Source organism: Manis pentadactyla, chromosome 9, assembly GCF_030020395.1.
Source record: "Manis pentadactyla isolate mManPen7 chromosome 9, mManPen7.hap1, whole genome shotgun sequence".
In the NCBI taxonomy this organism is placed as follows: Eukaryota; Metazoa; Chordata; class Mammalia; order Pholidota; family Manidae; genus Manis; species Manis pentadactyla.
Window position 1 is genome coordinate 93,259,902 of NC_080027.1, and position 26,228 is coordinate 93,286,129.

At 41.1% G+C, this 26,228-nt stretch overlaps 1 protein-coding gene across 9 annotated transcripts in view; it reads left to right on the forward strand.

The window, feature by feature from the left end:
• The first annotated feature begins 16,588 nt into the window (after positions 1 to 16,588).
• NVL (nuclear VCP like) overlaps positions 16,589 to 26,228 on the forward strand; it is a 105,117-nt gene continuing 95,477 nt past the window's right edge. For 2 of the 9 annotated variants that reach the window (XR_005025221.2, XR_008999313.1), the window contains exons 1-4: positions 16,589 to 16,734; positions 20,297 to 20,370; positions 22,032 to 22,084; positions 22,170 to 22,269. Coding sequence is in view for 6 of the 9 variants with exons in the window: in XM_036880859.2 (XP_036736754.1) it covers positions 16,678 to 16,734; positions 20,297 to 20,370; positions 22,032 to 22,084; positions 22,170 to 22,269 (284 nt within the window). In the remaining 3 variants the exon portion in view is untranslated. Of the gene's footprint in view, positions 16,735 to 16,765; positions 16,897 to 20,296; positions 20,371 to 22,031; positions 22,085 to 22,169; positions 22,270 to 26,228 lie in introns of those variants that run through there. The other 7 variants (XM_036880859.2, XM_036882386.2, XR_005024695.2 and 4 more) reach the window with 6 other exon arrangements.

Sequence of the window (26,228 nt, forward strand, 5' to 3'; positions counted from 1 at the left end):
AGGAATGTAAAGGAATCACAAGATGCTTGAGTGCATGAGGTTGAAACAATGTAACTGAAAGGGTATCTCGCTGGGAACCTCCTTACCCCAGAATGACTCAGGAGACACAGACCCATGCAAGAGATTTTATTATCTGAAAGAGAAAATGGCTACCCCCAGAGAGAGGGAGCAGCAGCTCGTGGGTGAGGAAGTGCGTTTTTAAGGAGTAGGGGTAGGGTGTGTTCTGCATTGGTGATTGGATCTTAAGGGGTGGGGGTCTTAGCATGCCAGAATTTGCCTTCATTCCCATCTTTTTCTTTTCTTAATTGGGCCTCTGGGGAACTGGGGTAGAATCTCATTCTCTAGCTACTTCCTGCTGGAAGGGGGCACAGATTCTGGGGTTAGTGAGGCCATTGCTGTAGAGTTGGGGAAGGGCGAGCATCTTGAGATGATTCATGATGTCATCTAGCTGGTTTCATTATTCTTCCTGAGAAGGCCTTGATAGCCTTGGAGGAGTAACTGGTTGACAGTATGGTTAGTGTAAGATAAATTCTAGCCTAAGTAAGCAGGCAAAGAGAGGCAACAAAGGGCCAGGCAGTTTATTTGAATGCCCTGGGCGAAATTCCCCAGTCTATGAAAATGGAAGCTGGGGAAGTCGTGCGTAAGTAGACAGGCAGCGAGTTTTTAAAGAAGGTAGGGGGAGGCAGAGATTTATAGCAGCCTGAGGATTGGCTAGCCCAAGGCACATTTTTCAGGTTGGGAGGGGGCAGCAGCTGGGGACTTTAGCACGTCATCAGAGTCCAACGTGCTCCCCCCTCCCCCCAGTGCCTCCAACCTTACATTCCAGCCTTTTGGTCATAATGGGTGATGACTTGATCTGGCTACTTCTGGCTGACAAGGGGCATCATGGTGTGGGGGGGTTCTTAGCATGTAGTTATATTGCTCTGACTGCAAATATCTTGCCTTGCTTTCTCTAGAGGCTCTCACCTTATTCTGTCTAAGCTTATGGTCTCTTGTCTCATTTTTCCCTCTACAGATGGAGACCCTAGCTGCTGTGAAGGAAAGGGGGCGATGACCACTCTGGCTGCTTTATGCTGAGAATGGATGCAGCAAGGGGTGCAGTTAGGTCTCCATCAGTGGTGGGTCAAGAGGGCCTCGGAAGATGGGCATTTCTATCTTGGGTTCTATTTCTATCACCATTTGCAGTTTTATGGCTTCTAGGCGAGATAGAACAAATTGTGTTATTAGGTTATGTAGCAACATCTGGAGTTGGATTTTCCATTCTGGAAGGACAAACTTGATGAAATTAAGAATGCATGGTTGAATATAAGAACTAGAAATAGTAAAACTTTAATTGCAATGATAGGAGAAAACTAAAACATCTGGAAAATCATAGCTAGATATTTTGAAGAAGCTGGAATTTTGGATTTAGTTTATGTCCTAATGACTAGTATTAGGATTTAGTATGGAAAAGGCTGCATTATTGAAACAATGTTTTTCTCTAAAATCACCCTCACTAGGTTAAGAAAATAATTAACAGTTGGCTTTATTATTTGCATAAGTGCAGCAAGAAAAGCAATTGATTACATAGGCTCTTTTAATTATGCTTTGCTGGAATTTTTTGTAAGGAATTTTGATTGGACTTTTAAAGGCCTCTTTGAGGCTAGACTTGCCATCAGGTTGTGCCTGCAGTACTTGTAGATTTGGGTGAATTCCTCTCTTCTCGAGGTCTCCAAGACATCTTGAGTTTCCTGCACTTTACTCACCTGGTAAAGGCTGCTGGGAACTTTGTAAGCAAGGTACCAGGCTAGTTCTTCCAAGGGGCTTTGTTGGCTTTATAAAGTCAACCTTAGTTTCTTAAAGCTGTTCGTATCTGAGTTTATGCATGTGTTTCTCAGGTAAGACATTCCAGTCAAAGCCTTCGTAGTGTAACCTGTATTTTTAATTGGTCTTCTTAGAAGGAAAGCAGGTTCTTATTGAACTTATGCAAATAAATATACTGCCATGAAATATAAAAATAGTCACTGAGAGTTTTTAAATTCTGGAGGGATCAGGTGGAGAGAAAGATAAATGTTTCAATTCTGCTTATAAAGATAGTCATTTACTGAACTGTTGTCAGCTTAAGAGAATAAGCTTAAAACACTTAATCAGCAACATTTGAAACAAAAAGCTACAAAATCATCTTCCTTAGTTTACTTAATCTTATGTAACTAATACCTGTTCTGCTGAAATCTAGTTCTTTACTAGTTTAGGAGTAATAAACAGTGACTACAAATGACAAAAGACTTACAAATGACAATGGTTAAAGATCTGATGAGCTTACTGTAAGACAGTTGACATAAGGAAATTTGGATATTTCTGTAACACAAAACATTCAGTAACAAAGTTTAGCATCATTCCCTTTGACAGTGCTTTCCAGGTAATTAAGCAGGTAAATATATCAGATAAATATATCAGATAAACCAGGTAAATATATCAGATAAATAAGCCAAATTAGCCAAATACTTTCTCCAATGAGAAAAAATTCCTCTGACATGTTCCAGGGGCCTTCTGGAAAATATCCGTCAACTACAAGTAAAAGCACCTTTTTGAATTTGATTTTTTTTTTTTTGGCACTTGCTTAAATAGAATTATAGGGTGCCATGAAGCAATACTTATCCATTTAACCAGAATGACAACAAAATACCTCAAAGGCAAATAAAGAAGGTTACACAGTTGTTAGCAAACTTTAGCTTTTAGTTCTTTTAATATTAAGATCTCATTTTCTTAAATACTCTGACAACTAACTGAGACTTTAAGCTTGAGAAACTGCTTTGATAAAACAATTAAAGAACTCATTGCTATCTTTTAATATTAAGAGCAGACTAACAGTTAAGAAAACTTTGTCTTTTTTAACTGAAAACAAAATTCTAATTTTGCTGTGTACTTGATACTGAGACTCATTTGCTTTAATTTTATATAGCATGACCATATTAAATTCTTCTACAAACTTTCTATAACTTTTTTACATTTAGAGTTCTCCCTCTAAATAAACAGCTGTACTTTAGAATAAAGTTATTTTCTTTTATCAAAAGACACATTCTTTAGCATGCAGAAGTGTTTGCCTTATTACTTTAAGTAGTTTTAATTAGAACTTAAAACTATTAGGTACCTTAATTTTTAGTCAACACTGAGAAGCAGGCTATTGTAAACTGTTACACTAGAATTCTTTAGACTGGCAAATTCATGAACATTTTATAATTTCTGTGACTATGAGCTTTACAGCACAATCTCTCACTAAGCACAAAGTATATCTTCTTAACTTAGCAAACTTTAAGGTTTTAGGTTACCACAAAGATTCTCAGGCTGTTTGTAGGTATACACACTGTAATACATATTACGATGTTTACTTGTTACACTTAGTTTACTCATTCCTAACTATGCTAGACTACTTACAAAACTTTTACTGAATACTGAAAGTCAAGCCTCTAAGCATTTTATTCTTGAAAAATTTAGCAGATAACATCAACTTAAATGACTTTAGGTAAAGTTAGGCAGCTGATAACTATAAGGTCCCTGGTTTGATCTTGGGTTTTGACACCAAATGTAAGATAAATTCTAGCTGAAATAAGCAGGCAAAGAGAGGCAACAAAGGTCCAGGCAGTTTATTTGAGATCCCCCAGTCTATGGAAATGGAGGCTGGGGATGCCACGCTTATGTAGACAGGCAGCTAGTTTTTAAAGAAGGTAGGGGAGGCAGAGCTTAGATTTACAGCAGTGTGAGGATTGGCTAGCCAAAGGCAAATTTTTCAGGTTGGGAGGGGGCAACAGCCGGGGACTTGGGCACGTCATCAGTGTCTGACATGCTGCCCCCCACCCAGTGCCTCCAACCTTACAGTTAGAAATGTTCAAATTTTGATTTTGAATGAATTTTTGGAATAAGATAATGAAGCAGTGAAGGAAAAGGAGAAGAACAATAAAGATAATAGGGGCTAGGAGGGGCAGGAGCCAATTGAAGGGGTAAGGGGATTGTTAGCAGAGTTTTCTAGGAGTTTGGAGGCTTGTTCATGGAGGTATTTTGCTCCATCCCGGATGAGACTGGATTTTTTGGTGTTGAAGCAGCACTGTTCTTGGAGTAGGGCACATATGCCACCTTATGCAGCTGTAAGGAAGTCCTGTTTGGGTTGTAGAGTAGATTACTGGAGGATTTGTAGTCTGTGGAGTTGAAGGTGTAAGTGGTCCCATTGGGATGGAGGAGAATCATGAAGAATGCATTTTTGAGGTCAAGGATGGAGAAGTAAGTAGAGGAGGTGGGGATAGTGGATAATAAAGTATAGGGGTTAGGGACTACTGGATGGATTGGAATAACAGCTGCACTGGTAATCCTTTTTTTTTTTTTTTTTATTGAAGGATAGTTGACACACAGTATTACGTTAGTTTCAGGTGTACAACACAGTGATTCAACATTTATATACATGATAATTCTAGGTACCAGCTATCACCATACCAAGTTGTTACAATATTTTGACTATATTCCTTATGTCAAATATTCCTTATATTACATCCCGGTTACTTATTTATTTTACAATTGGAAGTGTGTTTATATATATATATATATATATATATATATATTTTTTTTTTTGTGAGGGCATCTCTCATATTTATTGATCAAATGGTTGTTAACAACAATAAAATTCTGTATAGGGGGGTCAATGCTCAATGCACAATCATTAATCCACCCCAAGCCTAATTTTCATCAGTCTCCAATCTTCTGATGCATAACGAACAAGTTCTTACATGGAGTACAAATTCTTACATAGTGAATAAGTTACATGGTGAACATTACAAGGGCAGTCATCACAGAAGCTTTCGGTTTTGTTCATGCATTCTGAACTATAAACAGTCAGTTCAAATATGAATATTCATTTGATTTTTTTTTTTTAATTGAAGGATAGTTGACAACAGTATTGCATTACATTAGTTTCAGGTGTACAACACAGTGATTCAACATTTATATACATGATAATTCTAGGTACCAGGTATCACCATACCAAATTGTTACAATATTTTGACTATATTCCTTATGCTATACATTACATCCCGGTTACTTATTTATTTTACAATTGGAAGTGTGTTTATATATATATATATATATTTTGTGAGGGCATCTCTCATATTTATTGATCAAATAGTTGTTAACCACAATAAATTTCTGTATAGGGGGGTCAATACTCAATGCACAATCATTAATCCACCCCAAGCCTAATTTTCGTCAGTCTCCAATCTTCTGATGCATAACGAACAAATTCTTACATGGAGTACAAATTCTTACATAGTGAATAAGTTACATGGTGAACAGTGCAAGGGCAGTCATCACAGAAGCTTTTGGTTTTGTTCATGCATTATGAACTATACACAGTCAGTTCAAATATGAATATTCATTTGATTTTTAAACTTGATTTATATGTGGATACCACATTTCTCTCTTTATTATTATTGTTTTTAATAAAATGCTGAAGTGGTAGGTAGATACGAGATAAAGGTAGAAAACAGAGCTTAGTGTTGTAAGAGAGCAAATGTAGATGATCAGGTGTGTGCCTGTAGACTATGTGTTAATCCGAGCTAGACAAGCGCAATAAAACATCCATGTATGCAGAAGATTTCTCTCAGAACATGAAGGGGGAGGTTCTAAGCCTCACCTCTGCTGCTCCCCATTTTCTCACCTGATGGCCCCCTGCGACTGTGCCTGTCTTAGGTTGTTCCTCCCTTGAGGAATCTTACCCATCTCTGGCTAACCAGTCATCTTCCGGGGCCATACAGGGAAACGTAAAGTTGGTAAGTGAGAGAGAAGCCTTATTGTAAAGTTGGTAAGTGAGAGAGAAGCCTTATTGTTTGAAAAGGTTAGCTTTTTACTTCTTTGCATATTTATGCCCTGTGGCTTCTATGCCCAGCATTTGTCTTGAGGTGTCTTTACCACTTGGAAGAATTATGATACTCGGTAAATTCGACATGTGGCACGAGTTCTATTTAAAGGTTGTAATTAGGTAAGAAGAAGAAAAGCTATAGAAGTAGCAGGCAGAAGAAAACCTGGGAAGATTGATTATTTCTTTGACATATCTTCTTGTAGAGTAACTTCAGCATGGATAGGTTTTAAACTACTAATTAAATTGTGCGCACACATTAACATAATAAGAGTATAGTTACATAACCAAAGCATATCTGTAATTACCAGACATCTCCAGTGAAACCAAGAAAACCAGTTAGGCACCTTAGGCATTTGTGAAAACTTATCTATGATATGGTGAATATTGTCCAACTGAACTTGAACAGTCTGAGAGAATTCAGATAAATTAAAACAACCTGCACTGGTAATTCTTAAATCTTAAACTAGCCTATAAGAGCCATTAGGTTTTTTGATAGCCAGTATCAGGGTGTTGTAAGGGGAATTGGCTTGTCTCAAAAGGCCCTTTCATAGAAGGGGTATTGAGATTGTGAGGGGAAGGAGGTAGGGTCTTTGAGTTTGATGGTTACAGATGGGCAGGTGGCAATAGAGGAGGTAGAGGTGTCCCAGACTCTGGGGTTTACTTGGCAAGAGAGTAAGGGAAAAGGGGAGGGAGGTGGGTCTGGAATGGTTTGGAGAGCAAGTAGAAAAGGGATCGAAGGCAAGTTGGGGTTGAGGCGTGGGCCAAAGGTAAAGGAGATAAGAACCCCTAGCTTGGATGAAAGGTTTCTCCCCATAAGGGGAATTGGACAATGGGGAATCACTAAAAAGGAATGAGAGAGAGCAATGCCTCTAAAGATGCAGTGAAGCATGGGAGTTTGTAAAGGTTGATAAGGTGTGCCCTCTACCCTGACTATAGAGGACTGTGAGAGGGAGGTAGGTCCCCAAAACTCTTTCAGGACTGAGTAGGTGGCCCTGGTGTCCAAAAGGAGAGAGATGGGCCTACCCACTACCACAATGGTTACCCTGGGCTCCTGTACAGTGATGGTAGTGGTCAGGTGGAGGAGTCCCAGGCCCCCTCAATCATCAGTTGCTAGACCCAGAAGGTCTATGTATGGAGTGTTAGAGCTGGATGGCCTGGCACCTCTCGGTGTGCAAGGACAGTCAACAGCCCAGTGTCCCTCCTGATGACACTTAGGGCATGGACTGGGGGGCTTCTGGGGATTTGGGCAGGCTCTAGCCCAATGACCCATTTGACTACATTTGAAGCATGGACCAGGAGGGTCCTCCTGGCTGCTTCTTAGGAAGTGAGGATTCCCGAGCGCCAGTGGTTGGGGTAGGTTGAAAGGCCTTAGCCAGCATTTGATATTTTTGTTTATGGGCCTTTTCATCTCTTCCATTACATACTTTGAAGGCCACTGCCAGGACTTCTGCCTGAGGAGTTAAGGGTCCCTTCTCTAGACGTTTAAGTTTAGCCTTAATGTCAGGGAAACTCTGGGTAAAGAAGTAGGTCATTAATAATTGCCTCCCATCTGGGGTCTCAAGAGTCTAGGTTTGTATATTGTAAAAGAGCTTTGGTGAGGCAGTCTAGGAACATAGAGGGATTCTCATTTTTTTATTCTGAATAACCTCTTGGAGTTTTTCATAGTTAATGGCTTTATTGGCTGACTTCCTGAGACCCGCCACAAGGCAGGTGATGAATTGATCTTGGCTGGTGACTCCCCCTGCCATATTATAGTCCCAATTAGGTTTCTCGGTCAGGAAGTGCCTCAGCACCAATTGGATGAGCTGGAGTAGTTTGGTGAACCTCACTGGCATGAGTTCTAGCCTGTTCCCAGACTCACCTATGCTCCTCAGGGAAAAGTGTGTTGGATAGGATTATGTGAATATCATGAAAGGTAAGATCATATGACAGTTAGGTACTGGAACTCTTTTATGTAAGTAGCTGGGTTGGAGGTGAAAGAGCCTTATCTTTTCTCAATTTAAGATAGGTTGGAGAGAGAGAAAAGGACATGGACCCGGATGACGCCCTCTGTACTGGCTACTTCCCATAGTGGGGCTAGGATCTGGGTTCAAGAGCAAGTGACTGGAGGGCTTGGCACAGGACTGGGTGAGAGAGGGGGAACTGGTTGTGGAGGAGGAGGTGCTGCGGCTCCTGCAATGGCACTAGGGGAGCTGGGAGGGTTGGGATTTTGGTCTTACAGAGAAGGAGGTTGGGGCAGGAGATTAACTGGTCGTTGAGGGGGAGCTGTAGGGGTTTGAGATCAGTAGGGAGGAGGTTCATCAGCAGGGTCAAAGTCAGAGGATGTGGTGGGAATTTGTGGGTGATGGGGTGAAATTTTTTAGAGAGAGAAGATGTTTAGGATTGCAAGGGAGAGAGAGAGCGGGCTTGGTTTGGAGGTGGGAGAAAGCCTGGTTATATGGGATCTCTTTCCATTTGCCCATGTGCTCACAGAAGTTGTATAAGCCATGGATAATTTTAGGATCTAATGAGTCATTGGGAGGCCATGTAGACTGATTGTCCAAGGAATATTGTGGCCAGTTCTCATTACAGTAGCGAATAAGATTAAAAGGTTTGAGGTCTGGAGTGAGGTGGAGGGGTTTTAGATTATTGAGTAAGCACCCTGGTGGTGAATCTGCAGGAATGAGGGGCCAGATCCCATGGTGAGAATGAGACCATTCACAAGTCGCTGAGGTGTCCCAGAGCGAATGAGAAGTTGCAGAGAAGACCAGACACAATTAGGGGGTCGTCACCACCTCTAACGAAGCATTTGAGGCGAAAATGCCAAGGAGGCTCGGTACCTGGTATCAGGAGTTTACCAGTAGATAAAGGGAGACCAGGTCTCAGTGAATGAGGATTCTCACCACGGGGAGGCAGAGAAGGGTCGACTATGGGGATCAACCATGACTCTGAAAGTTGTGTTTGGGGGTGCCCCTGTACCAGATGAGCCCTTGGGGGTGCCGGACACTCAACGGTCACTTCCCAGGTTCCAAAGGGACATTTAAGTCGACCATGAAGGGGAGACTTACCAAACTGAAGGCCAGTATTGGTTGAGAAGATGAGCAACCAGGGAAATGGACGGTGAGCCCGTGGAGGAGGATTGGGCAGTGAGGGTTCCCAGAGAAGCTCAGATTCCCGGAGGAAGAGCAAAGTCAATGGGAGAACCTCATCCGAAGTCACAGCACCAATGAAAGGGTATCTCGCAGTGACCCTCCTTACCCAGGATGACTCAGGAGACACAGGCCCACGCAAGAGATTTTATTACCTGAAAGAGAAAATGGCTGCCCCCAGAGAGAGAGAGAAGCAGCTCGTGGGTGAGGAAGTGCGTTTTTAAGGAGTAGGGGTAGGGTGTGTTCTGCATTGGTGATTGGATCTTAAGGGGTGGGGGTCTTAGCGTGCCAGAATTTGCCTTCAGTAACAATGTATTTACCTGTTGTGCCCAAAGTCGCAAATCCCAGAAGACCACCAAGGAGCCAACACCGATGCAAAAGCAAAGAGCCTTTATTCGAGCTAGCTCGAGCTCAATCTCTCATCTACACCAACACAGTGGCAAGATGCCAGAGAAAGCGAGTTTCAATAGCACAAAGGTTTTATGGGGTTCTAGGACAGTTGGTGGAGTGATGGTCGTGGCTCTGGCTGATTGGCTGGATCTAGGGGTAGTTGGTGGGGTGATAGGTCCTGGCTCTGGCCAATTGGCAGGGTCTAAGGGTGGTGGGTGAGCTCCTTGCTGACTGGAAAGGAGAGAGACCAAGCTCCGATTGGGTGAAATAGGATCCATGTCCCAATTGGCTGAAATAGAATCTGGGAGCTTGCCCCTTCATTCCCCCCTTTCTCTGGATCCTAAGAAGGGTCCCAATCATGGGTCTAACAAGGTTTTGCAGTTGTAAGGAGATAAAGGCTGATACTGTTGTCTTAGCACCATTAGCTGGACTGTATTAATTCTATCTTTAATTAAAGTTATCAGTTTATTGAGGATACATGGTCTAAAGGTAAGCAGGAGTAACAAGATTACTAGGGGCTTGTATTGAGCACAGAGGACTATCAGTTGGACGGCCCCCGTGTGGTCTCTGACAATCTGGACCAGCCTGTTGATGATACAGGGCCCAAGGGTTAGTAAAAGGAGTAGGATGGCAAGGGGTCCTTGAATATTAAAGATAATTTCCTGCCTTGATTTCTCTCTGGGACACTGGCGCCTTGGTTCGGGTGCACATCAAAAGACTGCATGCCCAGCCTCTAAGGTGGGCTGAGATACTGTCTATTTGCTAAAGAATCCTGCCTTTTACTATGCCGTCTACAGCTGGGTCTGCATGCTAAGTCAGTTGCTCAGCTTGCAAAATTACCTAGTCAGATCTGAAGGAGGAAAGACAGCACATAGGCCTGAGCTTTTTAGTATGCTAAAGTGAATCTTATACACAATTACAAATGATTAGCATAATAAAACATGTGCTACTCTTCTTTATCTGGGGAACATTAACTGATCTCACTGAAGAATGATTCTAGAGCTTAATGTTCAACATAGTTTTAGTGGGGGGGGTTTCCAGCATGTAGTTACATTGCTCTGATTGCAAATATCCTGCCCTGCCCCCTCCAGAGGCTCTCACCTTATTCTGTCTAAGCCTATGGTCCCTGTCTCATTCTTCCCTCTACAGATAGAGACCCTAGCTGCTGCTAGGGAAAAGGGGCTATGACCGCTCTGACTGCTTCGTGCTGAGAAGGGGGCGCAGTAAAGGGTGCAGCTAGGTCTCCATCACTGGTCAGTTGAGAGGGCCTCAGAAAGTTGGCACTTCTATTCTGAGTTTCATTTCTATTACTATTTGCAATTTTGTGGCTTCTAGGCAAGATAAAACAAATTGTGTTATTAGGTTAAGTAGCAACATCTGGAGTTGGATTTTCTATTCTGGAAGGACAAACTTGACAAGATTAAGAATGCATGGCTGAATATGAGAACTAGAAATATGAAGACTCTAATTGAGAATCATAGTCAGATATTATGGGGAAACTAGAATTCTGGATATTAGGATTTGGTATAGATAAGACAGCATTATTGAAACAACACTTTTCTTTAAAATCACCCTTATTTTTATTAGAATTAGCCAGATTAAGAAAACAATTAAGAGTTGACTTGATTATTTGCATAAGTGCAGCAAGAAGAGCAATTGATTACATAGGCTCTTTTAAACATGCCTTGCTGGAACTTTTTGTAAGGAATTTCAGATTGAACTTTTAAAGGCCTCTTGAGGCCAGACAGCCAAGCCAGACTTGCCATCAGGTTTCGCCTGCAGTACCTATAGATTTGGGTGAATTCCTCTCTTCTTGAGGTTCCTGCGCCTGCCAGGAAGTGACCTTCCTTACTCACCTGGTAAGGCTGCTGGGAACTCTGTAAGCAAGGTACCAGGCCAGTTCTTCCAAGGGGCTTTGTTGGCTTTATAAAGTCAACCTTAGTTCCTTAAAGCTGTCCATATCTGAGTTTATGCATGTGTCTCTCAGGTATGACATTCCAGTCAAAGCCTTGGTAGTATAACCAGTGTTTTTAATTGGTCCTCTTACAAGGAATGCAGGTTCTTATTGAACTTATGCAAATAAACATACTGCCATGAAACATAAAAATACTGAAAGCTTTTAAATTCTTGAGGGGTCAGGTAGAAAGAAAGATAAATGTTTCAATTCTGCTTATAAAGGTATTGTCATTCATGAAACTGTTGTCAGCTTAAGAGAAAAAGCTTAAAACACTTTATCAGCAACATCTGAAACAAAAAGTCACAAAACCATCTTCCTTAGTTCACTTAATCCTATGTAACCAATACCTGTTCTGCTTGTAAGATAATTTCTAGCCGGAATAAGCAGGCAAAGAGAGGCAACAAAGGGCCAGGTACTTTATTTAAATACCCCCGGGTGATGTTCTCCCGGCCTGGGTACTACAAGCCGGAGAAGTCACACCCGGTTAGGGAGGTGGGGCGCTTATAAGGGATTAGGAGGGGGAGGAGTGGGCAAACTATTTTAGGGGGGTGTTGAGAGGTATGATTGGCTAAAGGTGACATAATTGTTAACTAGAAACTTTTTTCCTTCAAAGAGGGAGGAGGCTGACATCCAGGTCCCAGTTGGCACATCAGGATGGAATTCAGGGAGATCTGTCCTCTTTCCATATATGGCACGGACTTTGGGGTCTGGTCTGTTCTCCCCTTATGGCATCTCTCTGTTCTGTTTGCATGTCCTTGTTTTTCCTTTCTCCAGCCTAACACTGCTGAAATCTACTTCTTTACTACTGTAGGAGTAATAAAACAGTGACTATAAATGGCAAAACACTTACAAATGACAATGGTTAAAGATCTGATGAGAGCTTACTGCAGGACAGTAGACATAAGGAAATTCGGATATTTCTGTAACAAAAACACATTCAGTAACAAAGTTTAGCATCATTCCCTTTGACAGTGCTTTCCAGGTAATTAAGCAGGTAAGTATATATCAGATAAATAAGCCGAATTAGTCAAATACTTTCTCCAATGAGAAAATAAATTCCTCTGACATTTTCCAGGGGCCCTCTGGAAAATATCAGAATTAACTAGAGGTAAAAGTACCTTTTTGAATTTGATTTTGGGAAGTTGTCAGAAGAAAGTTTCTTTGGCACTTGCTTAAATAGGATTTCTAGGTTGCTATGAAGGCTTTGCTTATCCATTTAACCAAATTGCTATCTAGGTTTGCTTATCTATTTAACCAAAATGACAAAATACCTCAAAGGCAAATAAAGAAGTTTACACAGTTGTTAGCAAACTTTAGCTTTTAGTCTTTTTAATATTAAGATGTCATTTTCTTAAATACTCAGACTAACTCATTGAGACTTTAAGCATGAGAAACTTCTTTGATAAAACATTTAGAAAGCCTTTTGCAATCTTTCAACATTAAGAGCAGACTAACAGTTTAAGAAAACTTTGTCTTTTTAACTGAAAACAAAATTCTAATTTTGCTGTGTACTTGATACTGAGATTCATTTGCTTTAATTTTATATAGCATGACCATATTAAATTCTTCCAAAGCTTTCTACAACCTTCTTCTTATATTTAGATTTCTCTTTCTAAATAAACAGCTGTACTTTACAATAAAGTTACTTTCTCTTTATCAAAAGACATGTTCTTTAGCATGCAGAAATGTTTTCCTTATTACTTTAAGTAGTTTTAATTAGAACTTAAAACCATTAGGTACCTTAATTTCTAGTGAACACTGAGAAGCAGGCTATTGTAAACTGTTACACTAGCATTCTTTAGATTGACAAATTTATGAACATTTTATAATTTCTGTAACTATGAGCTTTACAGCACAATCTCTCACTAAACATAAAGTATATCAACTTAGCAAAACTTTAAGATTTTAGGTTACTACAAAGATTCTCAGGCTGCAGGTAGGTATACACACTGTAACACACAATTAAAAAGGTGTTCACTTGCCACACTCATTTAGTTCACTCATTCCTAACAACTATGCTAGATTACTTACAAGACCTTTACTGAATATTAGACAAAGCCAAGCCTTTAAGCATTTTATTCTTAAAAGATTTAGCAGATAACATCGACTTAAATGACCTTAGGTAAACTTAGGCAGCTGATAACTACAAGGACATGCCTGCCTCAGGCAAACCCAAATTAGCATTAATGCTTAACATTTTTTAAAATCAGATTTTCTGGAAGTTTTAGAATGCCCAATTTTCACAAGCGCTTGTCTTTAAATCAATTTCGTTAATACCATCCGGAGGTAGAAAGATATTTTCATTTACACGCTTAGACACACAAACATACAGACTGAGACATAATGATAAGGTTCCCTCTGGCAGCCCGCCAACGTTAAAGGACTGCCACTCGAGGTGCAGAAAACACGAAATTTTCTCTTCCTGATGTCCGTGCTCAAATTGTGAGCTCTCTCCCTAACGTCTGAGAAAAATGGTCTGTCATGAGAGACAAGGGGGGTCATCTGCGTCTGTCCCATTTCTTCTGTCAACAAGACTAAGACAAACACGACAAACAACAAACAGGCGCCTACAGAGAAGAATCTGCTGTGGCCACGGAGGCAAAACTGAAAGCAAGTTGAGGGCCTGTCGGACTGCAGCGGCAGCCGACTTTCATCACAGATGAGGACCTCGTCCTCCAGATGGGGACAAGGGACGTCTCCCAAGACCCCTGGTCGGCGACCCGCCAGCGCGTCCGCCTAAGTCAATGCCGACCCAGATGCAGATTGGAGCTCCTACAGGCTTATACAGGCTTGTTCGCGAACAAAAACAGTGAAGCACAGATAAAGACAGAGTGAGACACAGGTAGACAAGGACAGACAGATAACTGAGTGCACTCACCAGCCAGCACAGGGCCCTCCGGGTTGGGAGTCCTGGGGGGTCTCTGGGATCCTGGACGAGCCCCCAAATGGTGTGCCCAAAGTCGCGAATCCCAGAAGACCACCAAGGAGCCAACACCGATGCAAAAGCAGAGCCTTTATTCGAGCTAGCTCGAGCTCAATCTCTCATCTACACCAACGCAGTGGCAAGATGCCAGAGAAAGAGAGCAAGTTTAAATACCACAAAGGTTTTGTGGGGTTCTAAGACAGTTGGTGGGGTGATGGTTGTGGCTCTGGCTGATTGGCTGGATCTAGGGGTAGTTGGTGGGGTGATAGGTCCTGGCTCTGGTCAATTGGCAGGGTCTAAGGGTGGTGGGTGAGCTCCTTGCTGACTGGAGAGGAGAGAGACCAAGCTCCGATTGGGTGAAATAGGATCCGGGTCCCGATTGGCTGAGGTAGGATCCGGGTCCCAATTGGCTGAAATAGAATCTGGGAGCTTGCCCCTTCATACTCTCCACGGGGACTCAGTGGTATGGAACAGCTTGTTGATCACAGTCAGGAAGCCCATTAGTCTATAGTAGGGTATCCAGGTAACCTTTACAGAGAGAGATTAAAATATACCTAGCATCCTGAATACACCTATAGTGACTTAACAGCTCCCACTGCAACGTTTCCTGGGTGCTGACTCCCCCTTAACCTTGTAGTGAATGTATAAAAGGCATGGCCCTGCTGTGATCCGGACTCAGCCTTTGGATAGGAATCCGCTGAGCCAGTGCTGGCACTAATAAACGCTGCTTCTCGCCAAACGTTTTGGTGTCCTGACTCCTTTGTTTGTGGTTCCCGCGGTTCCAGCAAACACTTCAGGTCAGCATGAGTTATATAAATCGCAAGGACCAGAGCAAAATTAAAAGCAGCAGCCACTTGTTCAAAAAGTGTTAAGAATTTCAAGACAGCAACAGGAAAGCATTACATTGGGTGTCAACCCTTCTGACCACAAAGCCCTTTGGCGCTACCGCACAGGTCACATGCCCATAAAGCCAACCCTAAATGTGAAACAGGATTCTATGACAAATTAGAGACTAATCAACTTTGTTTTCTTAGTATATGTTGTGATGTTGCCGGGCCCTTCAGCCTGTCGTTATTCCACTGGTACATTTGATATGAACATAATTAAATTACATTTTAAAAGTTTCGGGGCATTGAGTATATTTGTGTGTTTTTTTTGCTGCAGGGAATCTTTGCTAAAGTTTAGTATAGTGCTTAAGTACACAAATACTTAATCTAACTTTTAAAAAACATGTTATAAAAGGTGAAAATTGCAATTGTTTGCTTTTCCTTACAAGACTCAAGGGCAGGGAAAGGATTGGCAGGCAATCCATAAGTACTAGAATGAATGAGAAGAGTATTCAATGGGTGGAACTTTTAACAAAGAGAAACACCCAGAAAGGCTGAAGGGAGATGGTGAGCTGGGGGAACGCTGGTGGCTGACCAGGAAGGGCGCTATAGACAAGAAATGCCTGCGAAAGCTAAGGGCTGTGAATAACTTAAAACGTCTGTTTATTATCATTACGTCCCAGCAGAACTGAAAGCCGCACAGAAGCAGTAATTGCTTGTCTCTTCACGTCGCCAGTGCCTGGGACACTGTAAGCCTTCAGTACATGTTCACTGACCAAGGCGAACCGCCCTCCTGGGCCCGAGCACAAGCGGTGAAGGAGCAAGAGCGAAGCAGCAGCCAGCTGACCCACGTGTGGATGTGGCGGGCGGGTCCATGCTTGTTCCGTGTGGGTACAGCTGGCCCTCCGGTGGACGCGGGGGGAGGGTCAGGAACCATAGGGGAGGCCGTGGCACTTGTTAGGACAAGGAGACTGAAAACACGACTAAATGGAAACCAGAGCAGAAACTTTTGGATTGATGATAACTGTTCCTTCATCCGTGTACCCTTAACTGGCCGGAGAACTTTAGCGGCAAACACACGTTTAGTAACATTCCGAGCAGTTCCAGGCCGGGACGCGCTGGGCACTGGCTGGCTGGGCTGACGGTGTGCGGGGTGGCTCACCAGAGTGCCCGCCGCGCGTCCACCGGTCCAGCTAGCGGCCGCTCAACGACAGGTCTCGCCCCGACCCACGGCGCTGAGCTCCGCGCTGCCGCACCACAAAAACACCGCGCGTGTGTGTAGCCGAGAATAGCAAAGTTGAGCGTGTTCTAACGGGTCCTTGGCCTCGGGGCCTCTTGGGGAAGCCTGCACATAAGGCCCCTCGGAACTCGCCGCCGCTCTCCAAGTCCGCTCCGTGTTCTCAGTGGTTTCTTTCCCCGCTCGCGGCCGATGGGCGGGAAGGGCAAGACGCGCTCCAGGCCGAGCAGGAGAGGCGCGTTGCGGCGACCGTGGGCCCGGCGATCACCGCGGGCAGCCCCGGCGAGGCCCCCGCCCAGCGCCGCCCGCCAAGCCCCCAGCTGCCGGTGGCGCCATGAGGCCCAGGCCGCAGAGGTTCGTGAACAGCAAGCTGAAGCAACGCGTCCTGCAGGTGCGTGTCTTCTCGGTCGGGTCGCGGGTGTCGGCGGAGCCCAGGACAGCGGGGTGGTTTATCTCGCTGTGTGTTGGAGGACGGTGGAGACGGCCTTGAGCGAAACCTTCCCGTCCGGGTAAGGGAGGACAGAACCGGCCTTAAGCGCCCTCGTGGTGCGACGTGAGTTGGGGGCCGTGAAAGTGTCGTTCATGTCCAGTCTCGAGACACTTGGGGTTGGCTGTGCCAGTAAAAAGTAGGCAGTGTGGATCTGACATTAGGACGGGCACCTTACCTGCGGTTTTCATTTCATGGTACAAAGCAACATGTGGTAAACGCCTTGGAATGGAATAGTCAGCAAGCAACCTTAGGAGGAGGGAGAGCTTTTTCTTCACAGTGGACTTTAGGAGCTGTACGCTCTCCTTGTTGCTCTTCTACCTCATCGGCTATGCAGTCTCTTGTTTGCATCCCTCTCTACCAGTCTTACCTAAGTCTTGGAAGCACCCTGAACCCCGCCCGCACCGCTTACCTTTTCTTTTTCCGCATACTCCTCGCTATCCACACGTCCTAGATGATCTCATCCAGTCTTATACCTTTAAATACTATCTATACATTCACGACTCCTAAATTTATAATTAAAGAGCAGATTTTAAATTGAAATTCAGATTAATATTTCCGACTGCCTTCTCAACATCTGCTGTGTCTGATAGGTATCTTAACATATCCAGACTGAGTATTTAATAATCTACAAACCTGGCCTTTTTAAATGTCTCATTAAATGATACTACTCTTGGGGGAGCGTTGCGTATTTTCCTCCGTCCTTTGTACCCGCCGCAACAAAGAGTTGAAGGGCAGAGACACAGTAGTGAAGCAGAGTGAGAAAAAGTACAGGCCACCTCAGCAAGGAGAGGCACCCTGAAAGGTTGGAGAGAGAAAGTTTAAAGTTAAAAGATTATGCACTTAGAAAATGCGGGCGACTTCAGAGAGAGGAGCGCCTGGAAAGGTTCCCCCTTTTAAGGATTCTTTAGGGATGTGACTAAGGGCTGGGGGTACAGGCTTGTTAAATGGTCTGAATACGAAGAATTAACACAAGTTACTTCCTGCTCTGATTTCTCACTGGAATACTGGCGTTTTGGTCTGGGAGCATATCAAACAAAGACTGCCTGCCCAGCCCCCAGGTTGGGCTGAGTTATTGTCTGTTTTGCCGAAGAGTAAATTAAGAATCTTCTCAATTTTCTGGTTATTAAAATGCAATCTTTAAGATGGAATCCTTCCTGCCTTTTACTGTAGTGTTCATGGCTGGGCCTTCATGCTAAATTAGTTTCCTCCGTTGTAAACTACTTGATTAGGGCCGAAGGAGAAAAAAGACAGCATATAGGTAAAGGTAAAAAAATAAGCTGGGCCTGCATGATTAACACAATAAAGACATGGGCTATGCTGAGGTACTCTCCTTTATCTGGGAAATATTCAAACATTCCAGGCCAAGTTGCTCCTGGTTTTTTGAGCTTTAATTGGGTCTTTTTTAGTGGGCTTTTCCTGGCCTTATTCTCTTTCCACCCCACTCATTTATCTATTTTCCTGCCTAACATTGCCACTTGTTAACTTTATTCAGGTGTCCGAGCAGTGTCTTAGTGGCTGAATCCAGTGACCTCTTCTCAGTAGTAGCCACACTGACTGCTCTTCAGCATATGACATATTAGTTTTACTCTATTGTTTTTCCTTTGGTTTGCTATAAAAGCAGTAGGTTTGAGAAAGGACGGCATAAAATGAAAAACAAATCACTCACCTCCATTCCACTTCTCCAGAATAACAGTGGAGATTTTCTGTTGTATTCTTTCTTAAGATTTTGTGTGCATATATATGCACAGAATGTATTCATTTGTTTTTCTTTCAAATCATGCGAATGGGCTTATCTGCATCTCTTCTGCTGCTTGCTTTTGTCACTTAGCAGTGTATTTTTTACCTGTTCCCACAAGTAGCACATTTGCTTCCTTTTAACTAGCGTGTTAGTTATCTGTTGCTGCATAACAAATGTCCCCAAATTTAGCAGATTAGAGTTGCCATCAAGGAATTTTTTGACCTGCAATAAATGTGAGATATACACAAGTACGTGTGATTCAGAATTAACTGCAGTAAAAGACTGCATGCAGCATGAGTCGGGAGAAGGGGACAGTGAATCAGAGCACCCAGCTTTGGATACCTAATCTCTCGTCATTGGTATTTATGCAGAACCTGTGTTAGGGATTCTTGAGAATTGGTGAATGAAGTAGGGGGAAGCTGGATTGGATAACTAGCAAGTATTGACACCTGAAAGTTGATAGTTGTTCCAGGTTTGAAGTCTGGCCCTGTTACCTATGTGCTGCTGAGCAAGTAACCTTTTAAAGCCTCATTTAAACTTCCTCTTCTGTAGAGTGAGGGAGACTTCATCTGCCTTATAGGACTGTGAGTACTAAAATGGATAATGTGCAGAAGGCCCCCAGAACAGGGTCACAGGGCTCTTTGTTTCTTAGTAGTTACTATTTTTTTCTTTTAAATTAAAGTATTGTTGATATACAGTCTTATGATGGTTTCACATACACAAAACTGCACCACCCATATTATCAAGATCTCATCCCTCCATTGCAGTCACTGCCTGTCAATGTAGTAAGATGTTAGAGTCATTACTTATATACTCCATGCTGTACTGCTGTTCTGTGACCTACCTATATAGTGATTGAGATTAAAGTGCCCCATAATCCCTCCCCAACACTTCCCCTTTGGTAACCACTAGTCCCTTCTCAGTGTCTGTGAGTCTACTGCTTTTTTTGTTCCTTCTGTTTAGCTTTGTTTTTATACTCCTCTCTCAGTAGTTTTTTCATGGTACCCTCAGGTCTAAAATATTGTTAGGTTCAGCAGTTTAGTAACTATTTAGTCCCAATAACTTAGTAGCTTTTTGAAAAAATAATATATAAAAATGGAAGAAAACTTAATATATTTGTATTTTATTCTTAAATAACCAACTACTTGCCAGTGGGATTTGTGTGTCTGCTGGGGGCACTGTACAACTTGTCACACCTTGCAGTCTGACCCTGCCACTCTCATTTCCTGTCCTACATTTACTTGTGCATGGGATTTGCTTTTTATTACAGCAACTGCTGCAAACAAAGTTTACAGAGATAAGACATCATCAAAAGGTGACATTGAAACCATGAATTGTCTCAGGCTAAGTAGTTCCTGCAGTGTTGGACAGATGTCAGGTGTTACTGTGTGTTCCCTCAAATTTAAAAATCTCATGGTGCCCTTGTGAGTTTAATGCTTTGTTCTGGGGTGTTTGGGAACCTAAGATACAGTAAGCCCTCATTTACTGTCTTATAGCTAGTGTAATAGTACTGTTAATTGTATTTCATAGTGGTTAGTAATAATTGAATTCTGATTCCAGACTTGACAATTATTTGGTGGTTTTGTTTATGTTTCTGGTATACATTATTAATTAAGAGTTTACATTAACATATAGTATGCTTGAATAGCTGAATCTCTTATTTGTTGATTAAAATCACTGAGTTTGAAATATTGAGTATTTTATATGTATCATTTTCTCTTTTAGTACCTTACCAGTAACAGATGTGGCAAATATGTGGACACTGGAGTTTTAGCATCTGATTTACAAAGAATGTACAGGTAAAAAGAAATGTAGTCTCCAGCTTCTTGCTTTTCTTTCCTATCATTTTTAAAGTTTCCATCCTGTCCAAATTTCCAGTTTATATTAATAGCTGCTGGCATTACTTCTCCAGTCCATGAGTGTGGGATTCAGTTCTCTTATCAGTTTATCAAGTACTTGTTATATCGAGGAGCTATCCTTGTTACCAAGGGGAATGGCTACTCCTTTTCTTTCAGTGTCTTACAGTCTGGTTAGGCGTAGTCTTTCCCTGCTTCATTAAAAAATTAAAACCATCAGATGCAATCTCCCTCAGCTTCCTGACTTGTTATCTGGAATTGTGTCACTCCTTTAGACTTTTCTCTAAAGGTGATAGCTTTCTCTTGTGCTTCTAAATGCTACCTTTTCTAATATCTTGCTTAATCAAATTATCTCTACTTTGTATGTTTCATTGTGTCTGTTTTCTTTTTCTCCTTGGTCTGTAGTTTGCTAGGGCTGCCATGGAAAGGTATCCCAGACTGGGTGGCTTAAACAACAAAAATTTAATTCCTTGCATTTGTGGACACTAAACATGCAGGGTCAGGACACCAACAGGATTCATCTCTTGCGGGCTCCCCTTGGCTTGCAGATGGTTCTTATCCTGACTTCACAGGGAGTCCTCTGTGCCAAAACGTCTGTATTCTGAGCTCCTCTTACAGACACAAGTCAAACTGGATCAGGACCCACCCATATGATCTCAGTTTACCTTAATCACTCTTTTAAAGGCCCATCTCCAGATACAGTCACATTCTGAGGTGCTTGTGGTTAGGGCATCAGCATAGGAATTTTGGATGACACAGTTTGGCTCATAACATGGTCCTCTTGCTCCCCACTACCTCAAATTCATGTCCTCCTCGCTTACAAGTACACTCACTATCAAGCAGCCCCAGACATCTTAACCCTTTCAGCATCATCAAATCTAAATCCAAACTCTCATCCAGATATCGTCCAACTCAAGTGTTGGTGTGACTGGAGGAATATTTCACCTTGAGGCAGAGTTCCTCTCCAGCTATGACCTTATGAATCCAGGCAACGAGTTAATCTGCTTCCAAAATGCAGTGGCAGGACAGATAAACATTCTGGGAGAAATCGGAAAGAAACAGTCATGATCTCAAGCAGGTCTGAAGCCTAGCAGGGCAAATTCCAGTGGACTTGAAGAGAGTTGTGTGGCCCATGCTATGTCCTGTGGCCTCTCTGGGACTGCTCCCCTGCCCCTTTGGCTTGAGGGGCCAGCATCTGTGTGGGGTTGGTGCCCCTACACCTGCGGCAGCAGAGGCAGTCCTGCAGCGCTGATGCTCCTCGAGAGTCGGCCTTCCCTTTCCTTAGAGGGTACCCCACGTTCACAGCTGAATAGCGCTTTGGCCCCTCCTTCAGAATCCCACACTCCCGGCAGCCTCCCTTAATCCCATCCCGCTTCTGCCGCCTTCAGCACAGGCTGGCAGTGCTTCTCATGCCATAACCCCACCTCTAACCTAGAAAATTATAATAATAAAACTATAAACTCAGAAGTTGTTTGAAAACAGGTCTATAGTTAATGTGAACACAGTGATACACAACATATTTGCACAAATTTATGTGATCAATTTAAATTGGGCTATTTTAATAGATAGTGCACTGCACTGAACTTCTTGTTAATGTTTTTCAGTATAGACTATGGTCGGAGAAAAAGAAATGCTTTTAGGATTCAGGTAGAAAAAGGTGAGTCTTTGGTGTTAAAACTAAATTATTAATAAAGTTATAGAAAGAACTGTTTTAGCTCATGGCATTTTTCTTTTTGTTTCAGTATTTAGCATAATTAGTAGTGAGAAGGAACTTAAAGACCTAACGGAATTAGAAGATGAACATCTGGCAAAAAGGGCAAGACAAGGTGAAGAGGATAATGAGTAAGGATTGCAGAATGTAGGGGTTTTTCCTACAGCATGAACCTGGTCACACTGCACTTCTACTTGTAGAAATTCCAGTGACTTAATTGCCAGTAAGGCCTTGTGTAAGCTAGCTAACCTTCCCAGACCTTGTACATACCAAGTGCTTGCTATTCCCCAGCAAGGACCGATTCTCTCTTTCTGCATCTGTTTGGGTAGTTTTCTGTGGCTGAAGTGTTCATCCCCTTCATAAACTGCTTGGCCTTCAGGAGTCAGCCTTCAAAGGACTTTTGTCAGGCCTTCTTAGACTCCTTTCTTGGTGTTAACTTAGTTGGTAGTTGTAGATATTTATGATAATACTTATGTCATACAGCATTGAGATGATTTGTTTACTTGTTTGCATTACTAACAGAATTGTCTCAGTATCTTTGTCTTTCTCTTTTCAGTACAATGCCATATATATATGAAAAGATGACCAGTAATTTCATTTAAGAAATTATTTTACTTCTTAATAAGAAATAGGTGAAGGGAATTGAGAGGTACAAACTCCGAGTTAGAAAATAAGTCAGGGGATGAGAAGTACAGCACAGGGAATATTGTCATGAATATTGTAATAACTTTGCATGGTGACGGATGCTAATCTACACTTACTGTGGTGGGCATTTGGTAATGTAGATAAATATCAGTCACTGTATTGTATGCCTGAAACTAATATAATGTATATCAACTATATTTAAAATTAAAAAAACAAAACTGCTGAAACTACATAAAAGGTATAAAGGAGTTCCTTTACTATTTCAACATTTCTATATTATTGACACTATAATATAATAAGACAGTTCTGTGAGTAAAAAAAAAATAATATGAGTTTTTTATAACTTCATTGCAGTATAATTGACATACAAAGTATAGTTTGTTCAGTTTTGACATATGCATATACTCATTAAACTATCACCATAAGCAAGATACTGAACACTTTCATCAACCCCACACATATTCTTCTGCTGCTTTGCAGTTTATTTCTTCCTCTACCCCGTTCCCAGATCGCTGTTGATTTGCTTTCTGTCACTATATGTTTGTATTTTCTATAGTTTTATATAAATGGACTCAATACAGTATATACTTTAAAAATCTTGATTTTTCCACTGAGCATGATGATTTTGAGATTTATCAATGTTGTATATATAAATATTTCATTGCTTTTTGTTGTTAACTATGTATGGATATCCCATATATTATTTTTATTCATTTATCTGTTGATGGACCGTTGGGTTGTTTCTACTTTCCGGCTATTACAAACAGAGCTGCTACAAACACTTATGTGCGGGGCTTCTTGTGGGCAGTGTTTTCATTTTTTGGATAAACATCTAGAGTGAAATAGCTGAGTCATGGTAACTGCATATTTAACTTTATAAGAAACTGCCAAACTTTTCCAAAGTGCTGCAGCATTTCACCTTTACATTAGCACTAGGTGGGAAATCCATCCGTTCCACATAGTACCACACAGTATGTTAGTCTTTAATTTTAGGTAGGCTTTCCTGTAAGTATGGTGTTAGCTGGTAGGCCTTTTTAATAGATGCTTTTTTTCAGACTGAAGAAGTTTCCTAATATTACTAGTTTGCTGAGCTTTATAATGAATAGGTAACATTTGTCAAATGCTTTTTATGCACTTATTGAAAAGATTTTATTAAGACTTGCTTCCTTTATTCTATTAAATTGGTGAATTACATTGATTTTTGAGTGTTATGCCAACCTTGCATTTGCTGGGATAAACCCTACTTGTTCCAGACTTGTTAACCTTTCTGTAAACTGTTGTACTCCATTTGCTAATCTTTTTCTATAGATGTTGGCATCTACATTCATACTGGTCTGAATTTCTTTTTTTACAGTGTCTGTCAGGTTTTGGTGTTGGGTATTAGGGTTATACTGGCTTTGTAATATTAGTTGGAAAGTGTTTTTTGTCTCTGTTTTATGAAAAAGTTTCTGTAGTGTCACTATTATTTCCTTCTTGAATGTCCTGTTTGTTAGGACTCACCCAGAATTCATCAAGGCCTAGAGTCTTCTTTTTGGAAAAGATTTTAATACTTATTTAATTTTTCTTGATACAGGGCTCTTTTTATTTTGTTTTGTTTATTATGTCATTGGTAAATTGCACTTTTAAAGAAACCTGTCCATTTCATCTAAGGTGTGGAATTTGTTGGTGTAAAGTTTTCAAAATATTCTTTTTGTTTTCCTTTCTTGTGTCTTAATAGGATCTATGGTGATAGCTCCTCTTCATTGTTTATGGCTGCTGGTTTTTCATTGAGATTTACCGTAATTTTCTTAACTAGTTCCATATTCATGGACATTTGGTTGTTTCCAGTTTTGTACTACTGTATGTGGAATAAATGATCTTTCAGCATATGTATCTTTGTGCACATTTCTGTTTTTTTTTTAATGTTGAATTCTTGAAGTGATATTTTTGGGATCAAAGAGATTTGTATTTTTGGTATTTCTGGTACATTTGAAGTTGACCTTCAAAAAAAGTTGCCCCCAAGAAATATGTGTAAAGTTCATTTCTCTGCATCCTTGTAATCCTAGATATACTATTATTTAATCTTTGCCAGTTTTTAAGGCAAAGATTGATTGTATTTCTTAATTTGTAATTTTTTGATAACTAGTAAAGTTAAATTTTTTAACTTTCACGTTTCCTTTGTGAACTGCTTGCTTATGGGTTTTATCTTTCATTTGAGAGGTATTGGAATTTTCCTTATTAGTTGTCAGAGCTCTTTGTATAAAATAGTACCTCAGTGTGTTGCAAATGCTTGTCCCATTTAACTATTTGCCTTTTTGTTTATAGTAATTTTTGATTAGAGAAAGTTCTGTGTATTTACCTAGTCAAATCTATCAGTCTTTTTCTTTAGTTTATGCTGATATGCTTAGAAAGACCTCTGTCACAAGGGTATATAGAATAATTACCTATAATTTTTTCTTGTTCCTTTATGGTATTACATCTAACTCTTTAATTCACTTGTAATTAATTTTGTTTGTTGGGCAAAGCTGTTTTTTTCCAAGTAGTTGAATATTCAACCTTCTTTACATTGATTAGAAATGCCCCAAGTCATAGTAATTGAATTTGATGAATAATGAAATAATTCATATCTTAATTATAATGGAGGATCATAGCATTTATGTAAATCTTTTTACTTAGGTAAAGTGCTTTTCTTCTTATTAATTATTTTCTGAAGAAGTAGTAGCAGAGCACTGTAGTTACTTGAAGCTATTAGATATCAAATCTTGGTTATAATGAACTGAGACTACATTTTCAGTTTGTAATTACTAGGATTTATACTTGTTTTTTTGCTGTATTGCATGAAACTCAAAAGTATTTGCATTCCTCATGAACAGCCTTAGAAAAATTATATTTGACCACATGGCCTGATCATGGTGAATGTGTGATTTGTTACTCAAGGTGCTTAATTGTGGCTTGCTGGAATTTTTCCTTTACTGGCATCTAATATTTGGAAATGAGACCCTTGCATCTGATGGGAATTTATTTATTTATTGTTAGGATCAAGATAACCACAAATTATTAAGCATTTACTCTGTGCTGAGGACTTTGCAAGCTTTCATTTAAATCTCTAATAACCCAATGAGATAGACATTATTTATCAAGTCCATTTTGTACATAAGGAAGCTGAGGCCCAGAAAAGTTAAGCAGAAGCTACTAACTGGTAAAGGTGGATTTTTAATCCAGATTTCTCTGATTCCAGAGCCTGAACTTTTAACCCCCATAATATTTTGCCTCAGTACATTTTCTTGTTTTGGGTGGTAATTTTTTTTTTTTTTTTGGTATCATTAATCTGCAATTACATGAGGAACATTATGTTTACCAGACTCCCCCATTACCAAGTCTCCCCCCAACAAACCCCATTACAGTCACTGTCCATCAGCGTAGTAAGATGCTGTAGAATCACTACTTGTCTTCTCTGTGTTGCACA